Source organism: Melanostigma gelatinosum, assembly GCF_949748355.1.
Source record: "Melanostigma gelatinosum genome assembly, chromosome: 17".
Classification (NCBI taxonomy): Eukaryota; Metazoa; Chordata; class Actinopteri; order Perciformes; family Zoarcidae; genus Melanostigma; species Melanostigma gelatinosum.
This window is the reverse complement of record NC_136650.1, coordinates 6,243,974-6,269,067: the sequence shown is the minus strand read 5'-3', so window position 1 is coordinate 6,269,067 and position 25,094 is coordinate 6,243,974. Positions and strand designations below refer to the sequence as shown.

The window sequence follows — 25,094 nt, the reverse complement described above, 5'->3', positions numbered from 1 at the left end:
TCGCACCTCTTCTCCTCCTTCATTTTTTAAGCTACAGAAACCGTTCAACTATTAAAATATTCAGCTCTTTCACCAGAGGGGTGCTATGACTTTGCATATTTCTAACCTTTAAACTTTTTGAATTATTAAGCTTTTTATTTTCAATTGGATCTCTATGGAGAATATTTTCAAATGGCTTCAGGCACACAGGTGTTCGCGATTGAGCCAATTAGTCTTTCTAATTAATTCTTTCTTCTCTCTCTCTCTCACAAGTTCTTTCTTCTCTCTCGGTCTCACAAATTCTTTCTTCTCTCTCTCTCTCTCTCTCTCTCTCTCTCTCTCACAAATTCTTTCTTCTCTCTCTCACAAATTCTTTCTTCTCTCTCACACAAATTCTTTCTTCTCTCTCTCTCACAAATTCTTTCTTCTCTCTCTCTCACAAATTCTTTCTTCTCTCTCTCACACAAATTCTTTCTTCTCTCTCTCTCTCACAAATTCTTTCTTCTCTCTCTCTCTCACAAATTCTTTCTTCTCTCTCTCTCACACAAATTCTTTCTTCTCTCTCTCTCTCACAAATTCTTTCTTCTCTCTCTCTCACAAATTCTTTCTTCTCTCTCTCTCTCACTAATTCTTTCTTCTCTCTCCCTGTCTGTCTCTCTCTCATACAGTCATTCAGGTCTTAGAGACTTTTAGAGGACCCCCCCACACACACACCCCATTTCAAAATAAAAGCCCCAAAGAGTGAATTCTAATTGAAATGCTTGTGATGAAGCCAGGCATTTAATAACCTTTGTTTATGTGTGTCAGACATTATGATTATGTCTCCTCTCCCCCACCCAGCACCACCCTTTCAAAATAAAAGCCCCATGGAGTAACTGTATTTAAACTAGCTCAAAATTAGGCTTTTTTGTTAAAAAATGAATGCTCTTACTAATACTGCGACAACTACTACTGCTGCTGCTAATATAGTATTACTACTTCGACTATAACTTTTGCTGTTGCTACTATTACTGCTACTACTGCTACCATCAATATTATTACTACCACTACTGCTATTACTACCACTACTACTATTACTTATACGACAACTGCTACTACTACTACTGCTATTCATGCTACTAAAAGTAGTAATACTACTACAGCTATTAGTACGACTGCTACTAGTACTACTGCTACATCTTCTACTGCCATTACTATTACTACTACTACTACTACTGTGATATTAAATACTACGACCAATACTACAGCTGTTACTATGACTACTGATACTACGTCTTCTACTACTTCTTCTAATTACTAATACTTCTAATAATACTTATACTACAACTACAACTTCTACTATGACTACAAATAGCACTACTACTAGTACTTATTCAAATGCTACTAATACTTCTACGAATAATACTTATACTAAAACTTATACTGCTACAAATATCACCACTGATGAATTTTTTTAAGCCACAGAAACTGTTCAAATATCAAAATGTTCAGCTCTTTCAGGAGAGGTGTGATATGACTTTTCATATTTGTAATCTTTAAACTCTTTGAATTATTAAGGTTTTTGCAATTTGTTTTTGAATTGGATATCTATTTTCAGCAATGTTTTTGCGATTAATTTCAGTTTTCAGCATTCCAATGCATTTTCAGCAGGAAATGCTTTTTCTAGTTCAACTTCTATTTCTTCTGTCGCACCGCTTCTCCTCCTTCATTTTTTAAGCTACAGAAACCATTCAACTATTAAAATGTTCAGCTCTTTCACCAGAGGGGTGCTATGACTTTTCATATTTCTAACCTGTAAACTTTTTGAATTATTAAGCTTTTTATTTTCAATGGGATCTCTATGTAGAATATTTTCAAATGGCTTCAGGCACACAGGTGTTCGCGATTGAGCCAATTAGTGATGTTGATAAACACACAGACTCACAGACACACACGCACATACACTCCTCTCCCTCTCTCTCTCTGTCTCTCTCATACAGTCATTCAGGTCTTAGGGATCTTCAGAGGTCTTTCCCTCCTCCTCCTCCCCCACACACACACACCCACACACACACACACACACACCCTATTTTAAAATAAAAGCCGCACACACATGATTTGTTGCAGCTGTTACGTGTTGCATCTCGGCCAATCAGACATGAGTGTTCTGATAAGTTTCCTGATTCGAGTGACATTTACACACACCGCGACACAAGAGGGAGAGGTGAGGAAAGACATGGCAGAGCAGGACAACAGTCATGTAAGCTGTAAAAGATACAACATCAGACAATCTCCAAATGAGAAAGTTTGCCAGAGATATCAGAGCCTCCCTCCCTCTCTCTCTCTCTCTCTCGCTCTCTCTCTCTCTCTCTCTCACAAATTCTTTCTTCTCTCTCTCACAAATTCTTTCTTCTCTCTCTCTCTCTCTCTCTCACAAATTCTTTCTTCTCTCTCTCTCTCTCTCTCTCTCTCTCTCTCACAAATTCTTTCTTCTCTCTCTCTCTCTCTCTCTCTCTCACAAATTCTTTCTTCTGTCTCTCTCTCCCTGTCTATGTCTCTCTCTCATACAGTCATTCAGGTCTTAGAGACTTTTAGAGGACCCCCCCCCCCACACACACACCCCATTTCAAAATAAAAGCATGAAAGAGTGAATTCTAATTGAAATGCTTGTGATGAAGCCAGGCATTTAATAACCTCTGTTTATGTGTCAAACATGATGCTTATGTCTCCTCTCCCCCACCCAGTCCCACCCTTTCAAAATAAAAGCCTCATGGATTAACTGTATTTAAACGTTTCGCTCAAAATTAGGCTTTTTTGTTGAAATAATGAATGCTCTTACTAATACTGCAACAACTACTACTACTGCTAATATTTCTAGTATTACCACTACTACTACAACTGTTGCTGTTGCTACTATTACTACTACTGCTACTGCTATTACTGCTACCATAAATATTATTACTACCACTACTGCTATTACGACCACTACCACTACTATTATTACTGATACCACAACTGCTAATACTGCTATTCCTGCTACTACCAGTACTAATAACCAGTACTAATACTACTACAGCTATTAGTGCGACTGCTGATACTACTACTTCTACTACTTCTTCTAATTACAAATACTTCGACGACAACTTCTACTACAAATATCACTACTGCTACAACTAGTACTTATTCAAATGCTACTCATACTTATACTGCGAATAATACTTCTACTACTACTACAACAAATATCACTACTGCTGGAATTCTTTTAAGCTACAGAAACCGTTCGAATATCAAAATGTTCAGCTCTTTCAGGAGAGGGGTGATATAACTTCATATTTGTAATCTTTTTGGATTATTCAGCTTTTTGCAATTTTTTTTAAATTGGATATCTATTTTCAGCAATGTTTTTGAGATTCATTTCAGCTTTCAGCATTCCAACGCATTTTCAGCAGGAAATGCATTTTCTAGTTTTAACTACTTTACATTCTGCTGGGTGGCTTAATCCATAATAATACATCACAATGTACTTGTTGGTTTATATTCTGTATTAATAATCTGAATCTGCAAAGTATCTCGTAACTATTCAAACAAATGTAGTGGAGTAAAAAGTAAAATACTGGCTTCTAAAACAGAGTGAAATAGAAGTATAATGTATTATGAAATGGAAATACTCAAGTAAAGTAAAGTACCTCTGAATAGTACTTCAGCGCAGTCCTTTATAATGTGTTTTTCCTCAGTAGGTGGAAGCTGAAGAGATGAATCCTGATGTTGCTCTCTTCACATCTGTTCACCCATGGAGTAAAATCCCCAACACCACCCGTCTGAACCTCCCAGACTCTGATGCTTCTGCATGGATCTTCCCTCCACTCCTCACGGCTCCAAACTGCTCCCGTTCCCCCTCTGAGAGAATGTACCCCTGCGAACCCGACTCCTCCCCGGGCCCCCAGCATCCGGAGGCCCAGCTGGACTTCTTCCACAAGCTCGGGTACTCCACGGCTCAGGTTCTGGCCGTTCGGCAGATGTTCGGCCCCAACATGGACACAGATAAACTCCTGGGGGAGCTGGTGAGGATCGAGACCGGCCGGGGGGCCGAGCAGGGGCCCGTGACCACGATGTCGGTGTTGGTGCCCAGAGGGGACTTCCAGGCTGTGGGCCCCACCATGCAGCTGCCTCTTACCATGTCGTCTCCTCAAGGCAGAGAGGAGGGCAGCGAGGATGACGACGCTCTGAGACCCGTTGTTATAGATGGAAGCAACGTGGCCATGAGGTGAGAAACTACAGTTGAAATGATTGATTCGTCCATCGGCAGAAAATTAACCAGCAGCTATTTTGCTCATCGATAACAATTGCTCAAAATTTACTGATTCATAGCTTGTCAAATAGGACAATTCGCTGTTTTTCTCTGTTTTACATAACTGACTGTTGGACCGATTTAGTCAATTGATTGACTCGTCAATTGACAGAAAAATCAGCAAGAATTTCCGCCTCTGAAATGTGAATATTTATCGGTACGTCTTTGAGTGTAAGATTTTTGGTTGGACAAAAGAAGACATTTGAAGACGTCAACAGGCATTTTTCATTTCAAAGACGAAACTATTCCTCAGTTCATTTAGAAAATAATCAACAGATTAATCAGCAATGAAAATAAGGATTAGTTGCAGCTCTATTATAAGTGTAAACCGAATATATTTGGGTTTTTGACTTGTGGTATTTTGTTCTTTGGTTTTATAGACCAATTTTCTGATAATTGAGGAAATAACCGTCGGATGAATTGATGATAAAAATAATTAGCTGTGATGAATATATGTCTTCTGCTTAAAGTTTCCCACACCTGCTTCCTAATCGAGGACAGGGAGGAGTAGAGCCATTGTCTTACTTTGTTTGATTAAGGAAAGCTCTTACTACTTTTTATTTCCTTTTAATTTTTGTTTGATTATTTTTGGCGGGGGGGGGGGGGGGGGTGAGTGGTGGGCACACACACTGAGAACAAAGTCTCTTTTACACACACGAGCCCCTGGTAGGAGCGTCACCAGTGAAAGTAACACAAGAAGTCTTTCGACATTTGATTTGGCCTCAAGTCAGCCGGTGATTCACCGTCATTCAGCCGGTGATTCACCGTGATTCATTCATTGTTTTGTTCCCTCTAAATTGGCACGTATTTGATCGTAAACCAAAGACGAGCTCCCGAGGGAGGAACTTAAAAAATTTGTACCAAATTGAATTAAGATCCCCAACAGTTATCAACATGTTTCGCTCAAAACTACAAATGTGGAGCTCATGTTGCCTCTAGCGACAGCTAATAACAATAAACCTTAAGGCCGCTCAAGTGACCGCAGAGGTCCCATTGTCCGATGATGGACACTGTTCCGAGCTCATCACGAGCAGCAACACGTGCTCGCTGCTGTCGCCTCCATTTGCATTGCACATCGCCTGCAGGCTCCATTCAACACAAGTGACTGTTACTTCACTCGGAGAGACAATGCACCAGTTTTGCAAACACACCAACATTTGTCCTTTTTACGGAGAAAATATGTGAAAGAGTACACAGACACACACACACACACACAGAATTTACACACTACATTTCCTGCAAAGTCAGAGTATACACACCCCTCTTTTCTTTATTTTTCGTTTCCCCGTCGGGCACGCCCGTTCAGGCACGCTCTCGACGGACTGCTCGAGTATGCAAATCAGAGTGTGTATATCAGCACCTTCCTGGCTGCTCATATGGGAGGACGTAAGGTCAACAGGAACAGGCTCGACAGCATTTCACAGCCGAGCTCCCATAAAAGCTTTTCCTTGTTCCTCTCATTTGTCTTGGCTTCTTTGACACTTCTAAAAACTCCCCCGAGGGCTCCAAGCACCGTCGTGTTTTCAGTGTAGAGCTACCGTAAATGAGAGTGCAAATATTTACACATACCTCATACCAAGGAATAGTTACAGGTCTTACTGTAACTATTCCTCAGGTTAGAGGCTTTGTTTTCACTGTTTGCTGCTGGTACAGTTGTCTATGGGTCAAAAGATGAACAGTTTCTCTAGTTTTTGTGCTTTTATTGTAAAATACCGGACAATTTGACCTAATTTGACCTCTTCAGGCCTAAAAATAAAAACAAAACTTAGAGGGGAACATCACTCTTTGGTTAAGCTGCTTGACAGATGCAACATTTTGGGAAATACGCTTGGCTTACTTTTAACAGTCTCTGCCAGCAACGGCATCGTGACGACATTCCAGGAAGTCACTGCTCTCAGCGAATTCAGAGGCCGCTTTTGTCCCCTTCGAGGTGAGCCAGGCTAGCTGTTTCCCTCTGTTTCCAGTCTTTGTGCTAAGCTAAGCTAATTTAGGGGGGGGGGGGGGTCAAAGGTTCAATAAAGCAAGTATGTGGTCCCTTAAATGTTATACTCTTGTAATGGGTCACAAGCCACAAAGTTGGGATCCAGTGGGTCACTGGATGAGATAGAACTGTATTCATCCCGAGGGAAATTGTTGCGCATGCAGTCGCAGAACAAAGTAGGATGCAAATATAAGATATTAAGGTAAGGTACTGTAAAGGCAAAAACATAAACCGGTCAACGTAACGGGAAGGATCATGAAAATATAAACAAACTGAAACGCATTAATTTCTCTTAAATGGAAATCAATCAATGTTGGTTTTTGAGAGCTTGCAGTAGACATTTGTTCCCACATTTCCTGACGTGTTACAGGCCAAACAGTTGATCCAACTATCAACAATGAAAACAGTTGTTCTTTAGGTAAGGCAAGGCAAGGCAAGTTTATTTGTATAGCACATTTTAACAACAAGGTAATTCAAAGTGCTTCACATAAAACCATTAAAAGCATCAAAACACAAGGCAAAAGAAAAGGAGATTTCAAAAACAATTAAGAAACAGTGTAAGAAATAAAATGCAGTAGTAAAATGCAGAAATGCAGGAAATTGATTAATATATTAATTGAACGTGGGTCAATTAAAGGCAGCAGCAAACAGAAAGGTCTTCAATCTTGATTTAAATGAGCTGAGGGTCTCAGCAGACCTGCAGCTTTCTGGGACTTTGTTCCAGATATGTGGAGCAGAAAAACTGAATGCTGCTTCTCCATGTTTAGTTCTGACTCTGGGAACAGAAAGTAGACCGGTCCCAGACGACCTGAGGGGTCGGGATGGTTCATAAGGTAGTAGCAGATCGGAGATGTATTTTGGTCCCAAACCATTCAGTGCTTTGTAAACCAACAGCAGGATTTTAAAGTCAATTCTTTGTTGGACAGGAAGCCAGTGCAAAGACCTCAGAACTGGAGTGATGTGGTCCACCCTCCTGGTCTTAGTGAGCACTTCAGCTGCAGCTTTCTGACAGATTTTTTACAGAGACCTGTAAACACACCGTTACAGTAGTCCAGTCTGCTGAAGATAAATGCATGGACAAGTTTTTCCAAATCCTGTTGAGACATAAGTCCTCTAATCCTTGATATATTCTTCAGGTGATAGTAGGCTGATTTTGTAATTGTCTTGATATGGCTGTTCAGGTTGAGGTCTGAATCCATAACTACACCTAGATTTCTGGCTTGGTTTGTGGGTTTTAACATCAGTGACTGAAGCTGAGCGGTGATTTTCAATTATTCGTCCTTGGTACCAAAAACAATTACTTCTGTTTTATCTTTGTTTAATTGAAGACAATTCTGGCACATCCAGTTGTTGATTTGTTCAATGCAGTTACCCAGCCCTTGTATGGGATTATAGTCCCCTGGTGACATAGTTATGTAGATTTGTGTGTCGTCTGCATAATTATGATAACACACTTTGTTGTTTTCCATAATCTGAGCTAGTGGAAGCATGTAGATGTTGAACAGAAGAGGCCCCAGTATTGAACCTTGGGGAACACCACATGTCATTTTAGTCAGCTCTGATGTGTAATCAGCTACAGACACAAAGTATTCTCGGCCCTTCAAGTAGGATTCAAACCAGTTAAGTGCTGTGCCAGAGAGTCCCACCCAGATTTTTAGTCTTTCTAGGAGTATGGCATGGTCGACCATGTCGAATGCAGCACTGAGATCTAGTAACACTAAGACTGAACTTCTGCCATTGTCTATGTTCAAGTGGATGTCGTTGAAGACCTTAACAAGAGCAGTTTCAGTGCTGTAGTGCTGTCGAAAGCCTGACTGGAAAATATCAAAGCAGTTATTTACGGCCAAGAAGTCGGTCAGCTGTTGGAAAACCGCTTTTTCAATTATTTTACTTAAAAATGGGAGGTTTGATATTGGCCTATACTTTTTCATCGTTGCGGTTTTTAGGGCTTGTGGGAAGACACCTGAGAGAAGGGATGTGTTTACAATTTGTAAAAGATCAGTGCTCATGCAGTTTGAAATATTTTTGAAAAAGTGTGTTGGTAGAATATCCAAGCAGCAGGAGGATGACTTCAGATGTTGTATGATGTCTTCTAGGCTTCTAAGGTTGATTGAATGAAATTGTGTCATGATATTTGAATGGATGTTAGATCGGGACAACACATATCCTGTGGTTGATGTGGAGGCACTGACTGCTTGTCTAATTTTCTGAATTTTGTCAGTAAAAAAGGTGGCAAATTGATTGCATGCCCAGCTTTAGCAGTTACAATATCCATATCTAGATCATCAAGCTCAACCTGTTTGAGACAAGTGAGTTTGTTCTATTGTGATCCTCACATTTAAATTTAAAATGGTGTGTGTATTCATATCAGAGCTGTGGTGTAGTTTGACCATCAAAGAGGGGAATCATAAAGGACTCTTCGGGTCTTTGTTCTGAACTGGCTCAGAGACACCTCAACGTTTTCTCATCCCTGTGTTCTCTGGTTTGTGTTTATTCATTCAGCCACGGGAACAAGGAAGTTTTCTCTTGTCTGGGAATCCAGCTGGCAGTGAACTTCTTTGTGGACAGAGGCCACAGTGAAATCACCGTGTTCGTTCCCTCGTGGAGGAAGGAGCAGCCCCGCCCAGATGTTCCCATTACAGGTAGAATTACGGGAATTTCACGGCACGTTTGAATGTTTTCTACCGACCGCAAGAGATTGTCGCCGGTGATGAGAGAAGCGACCGTAATGCGCGTGATGCGGTATTGTTTTCACCTTGTGAATGTGTGATTCATCGGAGTGGTTCTGGAGACACCTACTGCAGAGGGAGCTACCACAGAGGCGGCTTTGAGTATTTTTCCGGGTGTGTTACAACCGTGCAAAAATGCAGTCATAAAACTTTACAGGAGTGTACATGAGAACAAAGTGAAGGCTCAGTTTGAAGATGGGTGTGGTCCGAGCAAGGTTTCGCCAAAAGTAGGGGGGTAGGAATTGGGGAAGGGGGCCATTGTCTCCTATGTTACACCCGACTTGATTCTGCGTCATGGTGTGGTCCCATCGCATGCGTATCGCCATGCTCATTTGTCATGATTAGAAAAGTAGGTTGTGCCTCCTTTTATTGTCATGTTTGAAATTAGAGGTGAAGGTTTAAATGTTTGTAATTATTCAAGCAAATAAAAAGAGAGAGACTGTGCTTATTTCTTTTTTGTTTTATATCACTGTAATATATTTGTGTTTCAGGCTGTTTCACATATTTTTATATTTTGTGTTCTGGGAGGTTTTAAACGTCATTTCTCACAATTTCTTTGTATATTTTATCAAAATAAAATAAGTGTGAGTGCAAGAAAAAAATCTAAAATGAAAATAATTGCAGCCTCATTTCAAATAGTCTTTGATTTGCGAAGACCTTAAAAGCCAGAGGCAAAATTAAAAGCAGCGAAAGAGCAAGATTTTTTCTCTGATGCAACAGAGTGAGCTCTATTTCTCAAAATGGGAAATACCCCATGTAGGTTTTTATTTCTCCCTGAATGCTCGGTACATGAGCTTCATCTGTAATCTGAATGCAGGGTTTTTCCATTAGTTTGTGATATCAATTCATAACAGTTTCAGCTGTGAGTGATTCTAACAGCTTTTGGTTAACCTACATCTGGAAGCCGCTTCTGACGCCGTTCTGCTCGTTTGCTTTTTGTAGATGAACCGATTGCTCTGATGAATTGTTTTGTCGCAGGAAGCACTTTTAGGGCCTTTTGTTAATATTTAACCAGGTCAAATCTGTCTGCTGGGAAAGAACCCAAATTCAAATGCAACAGTGGCTTCCTGAAAAATGATTACTCAGATTATTAAGTGAGGTGTAAGGATTTCGTTAAAGTAGCTGTCGTCAATCATTTTTCAGAATGTGAAAACAACGTGGCAATGTCAAATGGATCTCTCTTGGAAGAGAGATCCAAAAGAGGGTGCATAAGAAACACGACTCCAAATGAATGATGACGCTGCTCCATAACGGCTGAATGTGCAAATAAGCTTGGTAACGAGTTGAAGTTGATAGGAAATCAACTTAAAAGGTGATTGTTTCTGCTGCCCCAAAGTGGTCAAAAATTCAGTAAATGCAAGTTTAACTGTGCGTTCCTGTTTGGTTTACAGATCAGCACATTCTGCGAGACCTGGAGAGGAGCAAGATACTTGTGTTCACACCGTCGAGACGCGTCGCGGGCAAACGGGTGGTCTGTAATGACGACTGCTTCATCGTCAAACTGGGCTACGAGTCTGACGGCATCATCGTGTCCAACGACATGTACCGGGACCTGCAGGGAGAGAAGCCGGAGTGGAAACGCTTCATCGAGGACAGGCTGCTCATGTACTCCTTCGTCAATAACAAGTGAGTTCTGCCTTCGTGATACAGAGGCTTCCCTTACATGTGTGTGAAGTTGTACTTTTCAGCTAATGTTTGAACTTCACCCTAACGCAGGTTTATGCCTCCTGATGATCCTCTGGGCCGCCACGGACCGACCCTGGAGAACTTCCTGCGGAGGTTTCCAAAGACTATGAAAAAACAGCCATGTCCTTATGGTGAGAGAACATCTGTAGTACAGTATTTGTGCCGCATGGCATTGTTTTTGTGAAGGAAAGGCTGTCCCTTTTTCAGATAATATATTACATGTAAGCTAACATGCTAAATGAACACTGTGAACATTATAAACATTATAGTTACCAAACATCAACATGCTAGCATTGTCATTGTGAGAATGTTAGCATGCTACGTTAGCTCAAGTGCACCCTGTGCTGCAGGAAAGATGTATCTTTGTAGGCTAACAGCTAGTTAGCATCACACTAGTTTCCTCAACAAAAGGCCAATGGGATTTTCCATTGGATTTTGGACTATTGCAGAGAATAAGCTCTGTGGCAAACACATGATTATTTTATTCAGCATTTGTTGTAAAAAGCTGGACATTAATGTGGCTAAAGTTAGCATGTAGCTCAAAGTGCCGCTGTGCCGTCATCCCAAAGCGGCTATAAGCGCCTAGTTTTGCATGAAAATTATCATAATATTACAATTGTATGACTAAAATATTGTGTTTTCTTCTTCTTTCAGGAAAGAAATGTACTTTCGGAATCAAATGTAAATTCCACCATCCTGAGCGAGCCAAACAGTCCAACCGCTTGGTTGCCGATGAGCTTCGGGAGAACGCCAAGCACCCGTCTACCGCTCAGAAACAATCCTCGGCTCGCTCCAGTCCCGTTCCTGGACAGAGCCTCTCGCTGCTGGAGGACATGGCAAAGAAACTGACTCTGGGACATGAGAGCGGCTCCTTAAAGAGAGACCATAAACACGAACAGTTGAAGGCCAGTCACCGATCCAGCAAGAAGGCCACACCTAGAAAGGAGAAGACCGGCCAGAGCCCGTCTTCTGACCACGGTTCAGGATGGCAGAGTGGCTCTCCGGAGCAGCTGGACTCTGGTTTAGGCTCCATAGACAGTCAGCCAACAGAGGCCCCTTGGAGTGTGTGTGATCACCAGCATGGGGCGACGTACTGGAGCTCCCAGCACACCCACAGTGTGAGACAACAGTACTGCCCTCCGTGCAGCTGCTGCTCACATGGGCCTTCCTCTCGGTGGACCACGCCAACTTTCCAGCACCCCAACCAGCATTACAGCCTTGGGCATGTCAGCAGCCACAACTGTGATATGATTCCCTACCCGCCTCATTACGCCAGCTACGGTGCATACCCAGTCGGCGTGTCTGCATACAGTCAGCCGACTGATTTCCAGCGCAGCAGAGTCCACGCCCACCAGCAGCAGCAGTGGCAGCACTGGTCCGATCCGTTTGGGGTTCACCCCCCAGGGGTCCGCAGCCTGCCGGGGGAGCGCTCTCAATGGGAGCCTCCTCCGGGGACGAGTCCCGGCGGCGAGGAGAGAGAGGTCGTCCGGAAGAAGCTCCTCGCTATCTTCAGCGTCCACTTGGTGGACGCAGCCATGGACACATTTCCTCAGCTGATGGATCCACAGATGCTGGTCGCTGAGATCCTCAAGCTGCAGAGTCAGAACAGGTCGCAGAGATGAGACGACGTCCAGCGGCCGGTCGGAACCCACGTCTTTCAGTGGAAAGACTCAAAAAGATAAACATGAGTTTGTGTATTTATGTATTGTGGTATCCACCTTGCTGTATTTGAGTGCCTTATTTTAAACTATGTTGCATTGTAAGTTGCTTCAGTGATGAAATGAGAGGAGACGTATGTCGTTGATACAAATTGTATCTTTATTTAAAAATGTAAAAGGGAATAAAAGGTTAACACTCTGTTACTCTTATGGTACACTCAGAATCCACGTTACTGGGTACACCTGTACAGTCTAATGCATTCCAGTATAACTGTTCTGCATCAAATCTACTTTTATTGTGCCTGTAATGTATTTTTGTGTCATATTGGCACCGTGCAAGTTTATGCTTTTACTGCCATGATAAGTTATTGTTTGTGATTATTAGGGGCAATACTTTCCATAAAGAAATAATTCATCTCACAGAAAACAAGATTTAACGCTGGTTTTATAACGCTTTATATTCCCAGTTTTGTTTAGTTTGTGTATGTTTGCGTATTTCTGTTTGTAGAATTAGAGGTGTATTTTTTCTGTGACCTAAATGATGCTCTCTGAGATCAGACCCAAGATAAAACTACAACTGTCAGAGCTGTATGGGACAAAAACGTGTTTAATTTATGATGACATTTGTTTGATACTTCAAGGCAAATTGAGCAACAAACATGTTGCGCAATAAACATTGACGTGTCACGCTGATTGATGACAAACTGTTTGTTGACTGTGCATGCTTGAGCTGTGAAGTCCTGAACTGCTGATTATGCAAATGGTATTTTGTTTTCACAAGTTTATCAGTAATTTCATATGCGATATGAAAACCTATATACATTATTATATATGTATTATATAATTATTTACGGTGGCGGAGGGCGAATTCAGATCCTAGAAGTAGCAATACTGCGATGTCACTTCAGAGTACTTCACCAATTTACAGCTATGACGTTGTCAGATCACGATGGTCCGTAAAAAAAAGAGGAAGATCGAATTGGCAATGTCTGTTTTTTTCTCATGCATTTTTCTTGTCAGAACCTGCCGCCTACCTCCCCCACAATGCAACTCCAGCGCTGACTGCTTGGTCTGGGATTCAGGTGTGTTATGCTACAGGCGGCTAACCCCCCCCCCCAGATATTCTTTATTTTTAAACATTTGGTCTTCAGCCTTAACTGACGCTGACTCAAGTGACATCACTAGAGGTCATTTCCTTTTACACAACTTTTTCACAAGTCTGCCCAGGTGTATCAATAAGTTTAAAAGGTAAATACATTTACTTTACAGCTACGGCAGTGGGGAAAGCATTTGGATCAACACTGCAATGTAAAAAGTCCTTCACTGTGTGATAACATTGTAAAGTGTTGTAAAGGCTTTATAGTTTCAGGTGATGACACTGATGAACACATGGTTATGAATATCATATTCAATTTAAATAAATCCCATCTCATCTTACACAATGGCCCTTTAAGTAGAGTACAACAACTCAAATTTGCATGTAAGCACAGTGAGTAAACACAGTAGAGGAGGATATATGCAAAACAGTAGTTGTCTTCGCAGCACTGATGTGTACAAACCGTATTTTCTGTAAAACACCTCTGTGCAGCTGGAACACAGGGTCAAAAGGTCATCAGTGGTGCAGTTAAAACAAACAGTATGAGGAACGTTGAGCAGGTATGATACAACAAGATTAAATGAGGTCGAATGATTTTGCAGGAGGATCAGATAATGATCAGTCTTGTAGGGACTAGAAATGATCAAAAGAACAAAAAACACTTCCAAGAACTCATCCACAGATAACACAAACTGTTCACATGAGGCAGGAGTTGAACATGATGAAGTGTTTGCTTCATATGTTGCTACACAGTGAGTATGTTAAGCCACATGACAAACATCAACATGCTACTGGAGGGAAACAACAATAAACCTCTTTCAGTGAGATTCACGACTTAAACAGGGAAACAGGTTTATTTTAATATGCTCTTTCTGTACTTTCCCTGCTTATGTTGCAATTTGATATTGACTTACAGCATATTAATGCACTCGCATACGGTGTGCATTATCGGCACACACGTACAAGAGTCAGGATTTGGAATGAAGAAATGTTTCAGCCCACTGTACTGTAAGATAAAAAAAATAAATAAAACCCACTCATTGCTGTGTATAGATTAGACCACTAAAGCAACATGTACTTACAGTGTAAATACTTATATTAATAATGAAAATATAGTATAAGAGGGCCACATAAACATGCACTTTTAACGTGTTCAATAAAAATGTATGAGTGCATAGAGGCCCAAGTTGAAAACACCACTACATTTTAAAAAAAAGTGAAAATGAACTTCTTTAACGGAAATGGAACAGTGGAAAGCCCCTATGTTTAATCTTATTGAGGTTCCAGCTGAACTTTGTGGAGATACTAATCTGTAGCACTTTTTGTTTTTTAAACAGGACGCCAACTCTTTCTGTTTTCAAACAACAATAACTGATTGTTAAGTCACTTCACATGGGCAGCAGAACGTTGTGAACAGAACATTCTTTAAGTTGATATCGCAAAAATTGTTTATTTGCTCATCCAGCAGTTACGGTGCAACATTATCATTCATTTGGAGTCATGTTTGTGTGTTCACCTGATGAATGTAAGTCCCATATTCACTCTCCTTTTAGCTCTGCATTTGGTCTCCACCAACTCCTGCGGGAAATACCCGACTCTTTCTTTAGCTGCTAAATGCTCCACTATGTTCACACAACTAGTCTCTAACTGTGTCTGTGTGCTGTTTGGTGCGATGAGAGCGGGGAGAATGAGCCAAAACAGTCAAGTTGACAGATAAACAACGAGCTGATATTCACTTTTAAGCTTTCTAAACCGGAGAGGAGCTGCAAGTGATAATTATTAATTTGCATACCGAGTGCGGTTCGAACTGTTGTGAAATCCCTGAGAATAATCACCTAGTAGGTCAAATCCTTTATACCAAACAGAGAAAAGACATATTTGGGCTTTCAGTAATCTGGGCTGGACTCACATGCTTTGTTTAGACACACTGTTCTAAGTACACAGGTTTAAAATGACATCTTGAAGAGTGACTCGTGTTCTCACTGAGCTGTAGCATAATATGCAAAATACTGAGGCTGGTTTACGTGGAAGGCTCCACTCCACTGCAAAAGGACACGGGTTCTGACTTACTGGTCCTGGAGTTCAGAAGAGGAATGAGCGTGAATGACAGGGTGAACCTGAAAAAACTGGATTTACATTTACTGATCAATCTTGAAACATAAAGTTCTCCCTAAAGTTCTTCCTATAATTCCTCAGCAGTGGAAAGGCCGTATTCAGCACAGCGACAAATTTGACATCCACAGCTGACTCTCTGCTCTACCATTGAAACACACAGTGATGGAAATGAACAAGTACATGTACTCAGTACTGTACTTAAGTATAGATATATACATTTTGAGTCAACACTCAATTAGATGGAGTTTTTTTCTGATTAAGTTAAGTCACACTGGTTTCAACAAACGTGTACATCAATTTCCCAAAACAATTCACATTTTGGGGGAATTTCATATATCCTTACTCTGTTGTTGTGAAGAAAACATTCAGGACTTGACACTTGACTTGGGACTTGCAAAACAATGTGCTGGTCCCACCTCTGCCCAGTGGTATATAAAGTATCTCAAATATATCTATATATACATAGAGTAATTTAATACTTTAACACTTCTGCATTAGAGTCATTTTACTTTTGATACGTTGAGTACATTGTGATGACAATCTGTACTTTTACTTCAGTAACATTTTCAATTCAGGACTTTTACTTGTAGTGGAGTATTTGTAATACTTCTTGACTACTTTATCCACTTTGAAGCCTCATTCAAATGCTGTTCAAATGCAGAGAGTGTAACAACAAAGGTGGGAGCGTCTTGTGTGACTTCTCACACTGCAGTTTAATATGTGAGAAGTGTCAGAACACAGGAAAACATCAGCTGCACCTACAAAACAGCTTTGCTAGAAAAGGGACGTTCTATTTGGAATCTACTCACGAGGTTACAGATGTTTGATGATGACTCCTCCTGCTGGATTTTTGAATGAATGCAATGGTGCTTTCATGCATTTTACAGTAAAGTTGATATGTAAAGCACTTTGTATTGCCTTGCTGTTGAAAGGCGCTACACACATAAACTTGCATTGCCTAAGATTTTACTTCTTTATGTTTTTATTATTCTCTTATCTTACCTACCTGCTGTCATGCTAAGAATTCTACTATACCATATATTTATCAAAAGGCAGAGGTAATATTTGGAAGTCAGATATCAGATCAGTTTTGTTTGTTAAAAAAATAAAACATTTAAAAATAATGCCAAATAAAGTGGTGACAATCCCATATGAAACGTGTCCTCTGAAGGATAATAATGTGATTAATGTTTTAAATACAGTTCTCTGAACATTACTGTTTGCACTCTGATTACTCTACAACAGGGGTCTCAAACTCCCGGCCCACGGGCCAAATCCGGCCCGCCACGGCATTTTATGTCCGCCAGCAAAACAAAAGATTTTTTTTTTTTCTTTTTTAAAGTTAGACTTGATAATAGAAATATCCCCATAATCGAAATTATGAGATAGAAAGTCGAAGTTATGAGATAGAAAGTCATAACTATGATAGAAAGTCATAATTATGAGATAGAAAGTCATAATGATGAGATACTTAAACACAAAACAAAAAAGCAGCTCTTTGGCTAGTTACTGTACACTTGAAATGGAAATATTATTGTGAGTACATTGAAGACTACTTTAAACGTGGCTTTACAACAGATGAAATACTTCACGTGGGATTGTGCAAACACACCCTTGAAAGGATTTTAAGCTTTGAACAAAGTTATTGTAATAACTTGTCTTTGATATTTTCTTTAACAGTTTGATCTTTGATAGAGTAATGTGGGTTTCTTAACCCTAAATTAAAAGGATTTAAGTTATAATAACATAAATGTGCTTAAATATAGTTTTACATTTATATAACTGCATGTACAATATTTTAACACTTGAATAAACAATAATCAAATGCAGAGACAGTTATTTACCAATATGTTAGGAGTAGTTACATTTACACAGTCTTACAGTTACAACCGGCCCTTTGAGGGAAACCGTGATGCTGATGTGGCCCAGAGTGAAAATGAGTTTGAGACCCCTGCTCTAAAAGGAGAAGATAGTGAGGACACAGAGTTAAAACTACAGGTTAAATCTCAAATAAACTCCACCACCCAAGAGTCAAATGCAACTTGCGCACGCGCAGTTTGAATCGGTTTCATGACGCTGATTTGTTGTCTTAACCTAGTTACTGTTTCTGCTGCTCTGTCTCATAACTATCAAATACATGTGCAGTTATGTAGCACACCGAAGAAGGCCTTTACCCTGCTGTGACAAGCTAACGTTAGCTAACGTTAATGCTACAGCCCGTCTGTGAAACTACTGCGGCTCCGTTTGTTAACCAGCTAGCTAACTAACTTGGCTAGCCCGACGCTAGCAGCCGAGCTGGTGTGCGATGTGTTTGTTTTTCTCTCTCTCTCGTCTAAGGCTAGCTATCTAACGCAGCTGCCAGGCGGCTAACCGAGCTAGCCAGCTAGCTACGTGTTTGTGTTTGTGTGTGAAGCAGAAAACACACCGCAGCCACCTCCATATGCTGTTGTTGCCTTCAAGCGTCCAACAAAGATGTGGCAAAGTGTCGGGCTCACACTGCTGGTCATTGTGGCCACACTGGTCTGTGCGCTGCTCTTCATGCTGTTTGGTGAGTTTAAAGAACACATCTACTTACACGTAACAAGCTAACCCCCTAAGCCATATTCTAGCCGATTGACCTGTTGTCATCAGTTGATTTAGTTGTTTAGGCACACATCTGCTAGCTTATCAGAGGCTACAATAGCTGGTAAATTGGCTGAACTCGTATAAGAATAGAACATTTTCGCCCTAAATGTCTAACTATTCCTTGTATGACAGGGCTGAGTGTATTGAATGTCTTTGACCGGCAAGTTTCGATTTCAGTAAGGAGTTGCTATTTTTATCCTGCGCAGAGGAGAAATCAGAACATAACCATGACTGCTCCTCTTACGCCTCCAGCGCTGCTTGTTTTCCATCTCTCCCTCCTCTGCCTGATCCTGGTCATCTTTAACAGGGTAGACCGGCTCCAGATGACCAGGTGGAGCCGGGAGAGACGAGACCTATGACATGTGGGGGGCTCCCCTAGCTCCAGTTTGTGCCTCTTATGTAAAACCATTGCCGGTACCAGTTCTGGAGCAAAGTAGCTGTTTGTGTTCTTTGAAAAACTTAACATTGTTTTTGAAGGTATTTCCAGACTTCTGAAAGACTCTTTATCAACTGTGGAAGATATGTTCAAATGATTTACTTAAGTTAAAGTAGCAATACCACACTGTAGAAATAATACCAGCAAATGTAGTTAAAGTATCAAAAGTAAAAGTACATCTTTAGCAGATTGGCCCCAGATTGTTATATAATTGTGTCATTGACGTAATAATATACACTCATCAGTGGGACTCCTTGTAGTTGGTCAGGGTGGAGCTAACGTTAACTACTTTACATACTGTTTGGTTGTTTAATCTATTACATTTGCTTCACGTTGTACAAGTTCAGTAAGGAGGCTGCCATCTTTGTTTGGATTAAGACAAATCTTGTTTCTAGCGAAAGGCTAATATTCAACACCTGTCAATAGGAGGCCTTTTAAAAAGAATGAAAAGAAAATAGAAACGGTATACATCAACAAATGCATACACAAGGTACAAAATACATCATTTTAAGATTCTTGAAATACCTTCAAAACAGCAGTTATTGTTAAATTACCTTTTTTGATTTTGAAAGATTGGAGGATATTTAGCAGAAAACACATGCTTACCTCTGTGACTACATGTAATGTGTGGTTTATAGAGTGCCTTTATTACGCCTGTAAATATCTATTTTGTTTCCCTTCTCTGCCTCCCAGGTTGGTATGTAGTCTGGCAGCTCTTCTTGTCCAAGTTCAAGTTCCTGCGTGAACTCGTCGGGGACGGCAGCACCCCTCAGGCCGAACCGCAGCCGTCCGAAACCAAGAGCGAACGCTCAGCGAGCGCCCAGACGCGAAGCCGGCCCAGGACCGCACGCCAAAGAGTCACCTTCACGGAAAGCACCTCATAGATCACCTACTGCGTATTCAATCATAACCCCCGTCTCACCGCGACCGCCCGTCGGCCCTCTACAAACGTGATCATCAGAAGGTATTTCCCACGGACCCCCCTGCGCACTCTACACTACACAAGGACCTTGTGTACACTCGGTAGTCAGCCCTCCTCTTCACCAAGACACTTTAAACTGGCCAGGAAGATCTCCTGGGATCAAAAGGGAAAAGCCATTACTGTCACCTGTTCACATGTTTAATTATATACTGAGCAGCGAGTCTGGTCCTCCTGTTTTCCTGCAATAGTGACAAGCCGGCTCTCACGAGCGACCACGAGCGACCACGCTGCTTCCTGCCTCCCACGTGGAGTGTGAAGATGCTCCATCACACAAAGAGAGATGTGTTAACTCTCTTTAACGTACGTGTTTTTAATCTTGTGTTTTCAACAGAATGAAGTCCTACTTTGTACGTTAAGAAGATAAATGTAAAAAAAAAGAAGAAAAACAATGAGCTCAACAAGAACAACCGAAGACAAACTGAAACGGGGATTTGTACAACTGACAGTTTTCTTTTCTTGAACAAAAGTGCAATGAAATGAATGTTTACGCTGTCATTTTGTTGTTTCTCGCACAGTAGGCTCTGCGTATCCACGAGGTGAAAAACTGCCTCGCCCAGTAGATAACGGCCAAAGCCTCCAAGACGAAGAGGGCGAATAACTTTATTCCAGTTGTGTAAAATGTGACCTTTTTCTTGCAACTTCTCCTTCACCCTTTTTAAATTTTATTTTATAGATTTATACTTGAAGAGGAGACGGGAGAACGTTTCAAGGAACTGTTGGTGTATAATACACAATGTTGGCTTGTCTCCAGGAGCAGCCCTCCCCCGTTCCCCCGTCTGCACCAGTGCCTGTCTAGATGGCATCTGCTGTTTGTTACATGGCCTCCTTTTTGTACAGCCCACGGTAGCTTGTTTTATCACTACAGGGCAAAATCAATGCTGACCTAATCAATATGTATGTATTATCCTCCCTCCAAATAAAACTCATGTAACTTGCATTTTTTTTAAATCAGCAGTGATTTCTTTTCTTCTTCAGTGGAGCAGGAGCTTCAAATAAATATTGTCACGAATATGAGTCTGTTTGTTGGGAAATGGGATTCATGGTTTTAAATATTGGCTGTACATTCTCTGTGTAATAAACATACGCAAAAAATAGTTGATAAACTGCCTCAAACTACACTAAGTATCCAGACACATCAACATTTTTGTTTTGTTGCAGTCCTGTGCTAAAAAAGAAAGAAAATAAGTGAATTCATTGTTTCACAACAATCGACACTCAATACAATGTCACAGTGAAAACAGAATTTGATGCAAATATTTATGAAAAATGTAAAATTCAGCTAAATAAGTTTTCCATTTCTCTTCTTCATTGGAGTCCACCTGTGATCAACTAAAGATAGATAGATAGATATGTACTTTATTTATCCCCTGGGGGAAATTTTTTAAAACTGATTAGACGTGATTTATAAAGGCAAACGCGCGCGCACACACACCTGTTGCTGTAACGGTCGGCTGACGATGCAAGTCAGAGCATAAGTGAGCCGTGAGGGGAGATACGGGTCGTGTCGAGGAGGCACAGACTGGGTGAAGGTTCTCAAGTACACAGTGGCCTCCATATTGTTTTATTTTTTTGATGGAAGAAGTTCGGAAGAACCACGAGTCCTTTCTAGAGCGGACCGCCCGGCGAAACTGGCCGAGAAACCTCCAGAAGGACACGGTTCCTCAGTGTCCCAGCCGGAAGCCGGGCCTTGAACCCAATCGACCATCTCTGGAGAGATCTGAAAATGGCCGCCCAACCTGACGGAGCCAGAGAGGATCTGCAGAGGAAAGAAACTCTAAATCCAGGTGTGTAATCGCTGCCGACGCCAATGCTTCACTAAACTACATTAAGGGTCTGAATACTTAATAGAAAAGGAGAAATATCACCAATGCTTATGTCAATGTGATATTTAAATTTTTCTTTTAAATTAATTTGCAAAAATCCTCTGACATTAGGAAGTAGTGAGTGTAGATTGACGAGGGGAGGGGGAAATAAAATGAACGATGTTAGCATAACGCTGCAACGGAGTGGAGTAAAAGTATAAAGTAGCAGAAGATGGAAATATACTCAGTAAAGTATGAGAACCTCAAAGTAACATAAAGTGCAACATAACTTTATCAGACATAATTTGGTGCACGCTGTAACGGTAGTCTTGAGTTTTTCTTGACGTCCTAGAGTTTAAACACGAGGTGGCAGTGTAGCACTGCTGGAAAACAGCTGCCTGACAAACCATAACAGCACTGAACGACTGAGCAAGAAGGTACATGTCCTATCATGAGTATATTATGGTCTGTAGTCTCTTCAAAGAATACGTCCTTACCCCTGGATCTGTTTTATTTGTTTTCACTCAAAACCAGTTTGAAAATAAAACTATTTTGACCTTTTTATGACCCACAGGTGTAAAGAGACTAAATGAATAATGAATATTTATTTTAGCTTTTATCAGTGTAGGGTTCAGGAAGTTGCTTTAATATTCTGGAACACATTTTTGTTTTTTAGTAAAAAAAAATCATAGACTGAAACGGATGCTAAAACATCCCAAAAATATAATGCTAAAAGACACAAAGGCTGTGATTCCTCTGCTAACTTGTCTCTGTGCCCTTTAAGCTCCGCTGGCTCTGCTTGCCCCCCCCCCCCCCCCCCCCCACAGACGTCAATGCAGTGAGTTAATCTACTGTATGTATAATGTAATTTGAGCCCGTCTAGCTTTTGAAAAGACCGTTTTAGTCTTTGATGAGGCTTAATCCATTTCAGCCCCGAGGGTCATTAGCCAAAAAGTGCTGGTAGCCAGGATGCAATGATTGTGACTGCAAACATGCAGCACAGTGAGAGTAGAGGAATACATTGAGCTACCTTATCCATCTGGACCCTTTTTAAAGTTCAGATGTCGTTAATTTCCCCAGAGATTGTTTGTGTTTGTTTTAAAGACCCTTTTCTGCGTCAGTCAGCTCTTTTGAAACTCAAATGATCATTTCACTCACAACTACAACGACAAACGTATCCTCTCCATGCAGTTTTAACTTTAGATTTGCAGTTAAATAACATGGAAAACCCCTAAAACACAGCAGCTAAATATATTTACTCAAGTACTGTACTTAAGTACAATTCTGGTGTACTGTATTTTTTTGCTATACTTCTACTCTACTACAATGAATGCATAAGTAATTACAATCCAATAATATGTCGTTCTGATCCAGGCCATTTGTCACGAGGAATACTTTTAGTTTTGGTACTTTAGGTATATTTTGATGATACTTTTTTTTAATGCAGGACTTTTCACTTGAGTCCTTCTACTGCAGTACTTCATCCACCAGTGCAAGAACATCAAATCTAATCACGCGCCAAGTAGACATGCATCGTCATCATCTTGAAGTGCGGTAATTGATACATTTCACTGTGGTGTGAGTCGAATGCTGAGAATGCACTCGACCCCCGTCTGCTGGAAACGCGTGCAGAAAATTAAGAAACCGCCCTTTTTATACAGTTAATCGACTTTGAGGGCGAGTCTTCCCTGCTAGTTTATATTCGTCCGAATGATGCTTCGTCTCTGCCTGCAGCTGGGGCAGCAGCTTCTTCAGGAAGGAGAAAAAGGAGGCCCTGCTGAGCTACCAAGCTGTAATTTCAGAGCCTGCAAATACTTTACAGGAAATGATTGTGGTGCACCAAGGAAATGACATCGACTCTGCAGTGCTCTAACTCTCTCACTGTGTGTGTGTGTGTGTGTGTGTGTGTGTGTGTGTGTGTGTGTGTAAACAACAGGAGTCAAGCTTTGCTCCTGTTGCTGGCTGCAGGTATTACACATTACCTCTCCGATGACCTTTCGCCTGTTTGTTCACTCGACAAACAGGTGAGCAGCTGCAACACTCTTGGATCTCTTCACTGCTAAACTTCCACCTCAGCAGTACCCCCCCCCCCCCCCCCCCCCCACACACACACACCTGTTGGCTGTCTCTCAGCCCGGGCGAGACTGTATCTCATCGGGGAGCAACCGCTCCAGGGGATTCAGCGGAAAAAACGCAGCCTCAGCTCTCGCGCAGTACCTCGTGCAATTGTGGTAAACCGAAGACGATTTATTGTGTGGCACGCTGCCCCCGGTGACAAAAACGCACACAGAAGCCACACAGGACCAGGAGTGGATCCATTAGAGCTGCCAGGTCTAGAATAAGTCGTCAATCCAGCATTAATCAGCCAAAAGCTGTTCCTCTCCCTTGTTGAGAGCCACACTGTGTCCTGAGATGCAGTGGAGTATTCAGGTCTTTGTGCTTTTTATAACACTGAGGTAGAAGTCCTGCATTCGCAATCTTACTCGACTAAAAGTATTAGAGTAGAAATGTATACTAAAAGTACTCATTATACAGACTGGGCCATTTCTGAATACTATGTTGCTGGATTATAGTCATTAATGGATTAATGTGTTTGTCACTTTCATTTTGGGATAAAAATAATCGGCCTAAAAAAAATAGTAGTTCCTGTTCTCCTTGTGGAGCAGATGAGCAGAGAATATGTCAAAAACAGATTTGTAAAACGGACCTGACGTCTCCTGATTTACCGTCTCTGTCTGCACTTTGTGTTTTTGAAAGTCGCTGCGAATTCCTTTCCTTCTCATCTCCCCGGAGAGCTCCGAGTGGGATGCAGCCAACAATAAAAACAGTTGGGTTGCTTCGTAAGTGCCGGCCTGTGACGATTGTGTTTTTTAGTCCTTTTTTGTTTTTAATGGGATTTTCTGATTGGGAGCTGAAGTCTCACTGCGGTCGCCTCTTCTTCACACAATCAATCTGTCTATAAAGCCGCCTCTTCTCCACAGGGAGAGACGATATATTTCGCTCAGGTTATAATGAAAGAGGGGCAAGTGAACACTGTTTTTTTTTAGGTTTTTCTTAAGTTGTGTCCTACAGTCACCATGGCTGCTAACAGCACTTTATGTTCCCATGAGGCTGATTGTGTGCATTCGATCAATTCTCTCCACTTTGAAGCAGAGAGAATGCGTTGTTGCAGCTGATCGGAGTCACTCTGACGATGTTTCTCACGGTCCAGAGAACGCATGTACCGCGGCCTCTTGTCCCTCATTATTCTCCATGTGTCATAACGAATGTTCCCCAAGCAAAGGGAAGAATTATTTCTTTGGCACAGGCACTGTTTTACTGATCCTCTTCTTAAAAAATACCCTTGTGACCGTACAAAAGTTTTCAGTTACATGGATTGCTGCACCAGAGCTCCCAAACAAAATGTTTTTAAAGAATATTAACTCCAATATATTTGGTACACGTCATCTTTAAGGAGTCTAACGTTGATATGTGCATTTGTAATCACTCAACTTTATTCGTTGTGGTCATAGACTGAGTAAATATCTTAATGATGGCGACTGGCGTGATAACAGTGCATCGAGGGGATATGATTGATTTTGACAAGTTGTTTGGCTTCCATGGTTACATGAAAAGCCTAAAACCTGCAATGTATTACCTGCTGAGTCATGCTTTGGATAAATTGACTCAAATGTTGCA

The 25,094-nt window shown here is 41.2% G+C and overlaps 2 protein-coding genes across 2 annotated transcripts; both read left to right on the top strand.

The window, feature by feature from the left end:
- Nucleotides 1-3,710: 3,710 nt before the first annotated feature.
- zc3h12ab (zinc finger CCCH-type containing 12Ab) lies at nt 3,711-12,831 on the top strand (the record flags this gene model as incomplete). The annotated part of the gene is made up of 5 exons (XM_079287920.1): nt 3,711-4,222; nt 8,790-8,929; nt 10,408-10,642; nt 10,733-10,833; nt 11,357-12,831. 5 exons carry the CDS (start codon nt 3,711-3,713, stop codon nt 12,322-12,324), a joined length of 1,956 nt encoding a protein of 651 aa, XP_079144046.1. The 3' UTR covers nt 12,325-12,831.
- Nucleotides 12,832-17,672: 4,841 nt separating this feature from the next.
- smim13 (small integral membrane protein 13) lies at nt 17,673-20,694 on the top strand. The gene is made up of 2 exons (XM_079288393.1): nt 17,673-18,119; nt 19,326-20,694. Exons 1-2 carry the CDS (start codon nt 18,044-18,046, stop codon nt 19,514-19,516), a joined length of 267 nt encoding a protein of 88 aa, XP_079144519.1. The 5' UTR covers nt 17,673-18,043; the 3' UTR covers nt 19,517-20,694.
- The last annotated feature ends 4,400 nt before the right edge of the window (nt 20,695-25,094 follow it).

What these genes read in the sequence shown, in the direction of transcription:
- smim13 (XM_079288393.1), top strand. Translation starts at nt 18,044, where the DNA reads ATGTGGCAAAGTGTCGGGCTCACACTGCTGGTCATTGTGGCCACACTG. An exon ending in GCTGCTCTTCATGCTGTTTG is followed by an intron (nt 18,120 to 19,325) that starts GTGAGTTTAAAG and finishes TCTGCCTCCCAG; the next exon opens with GTTGGTATGTAGTCTGGCAG.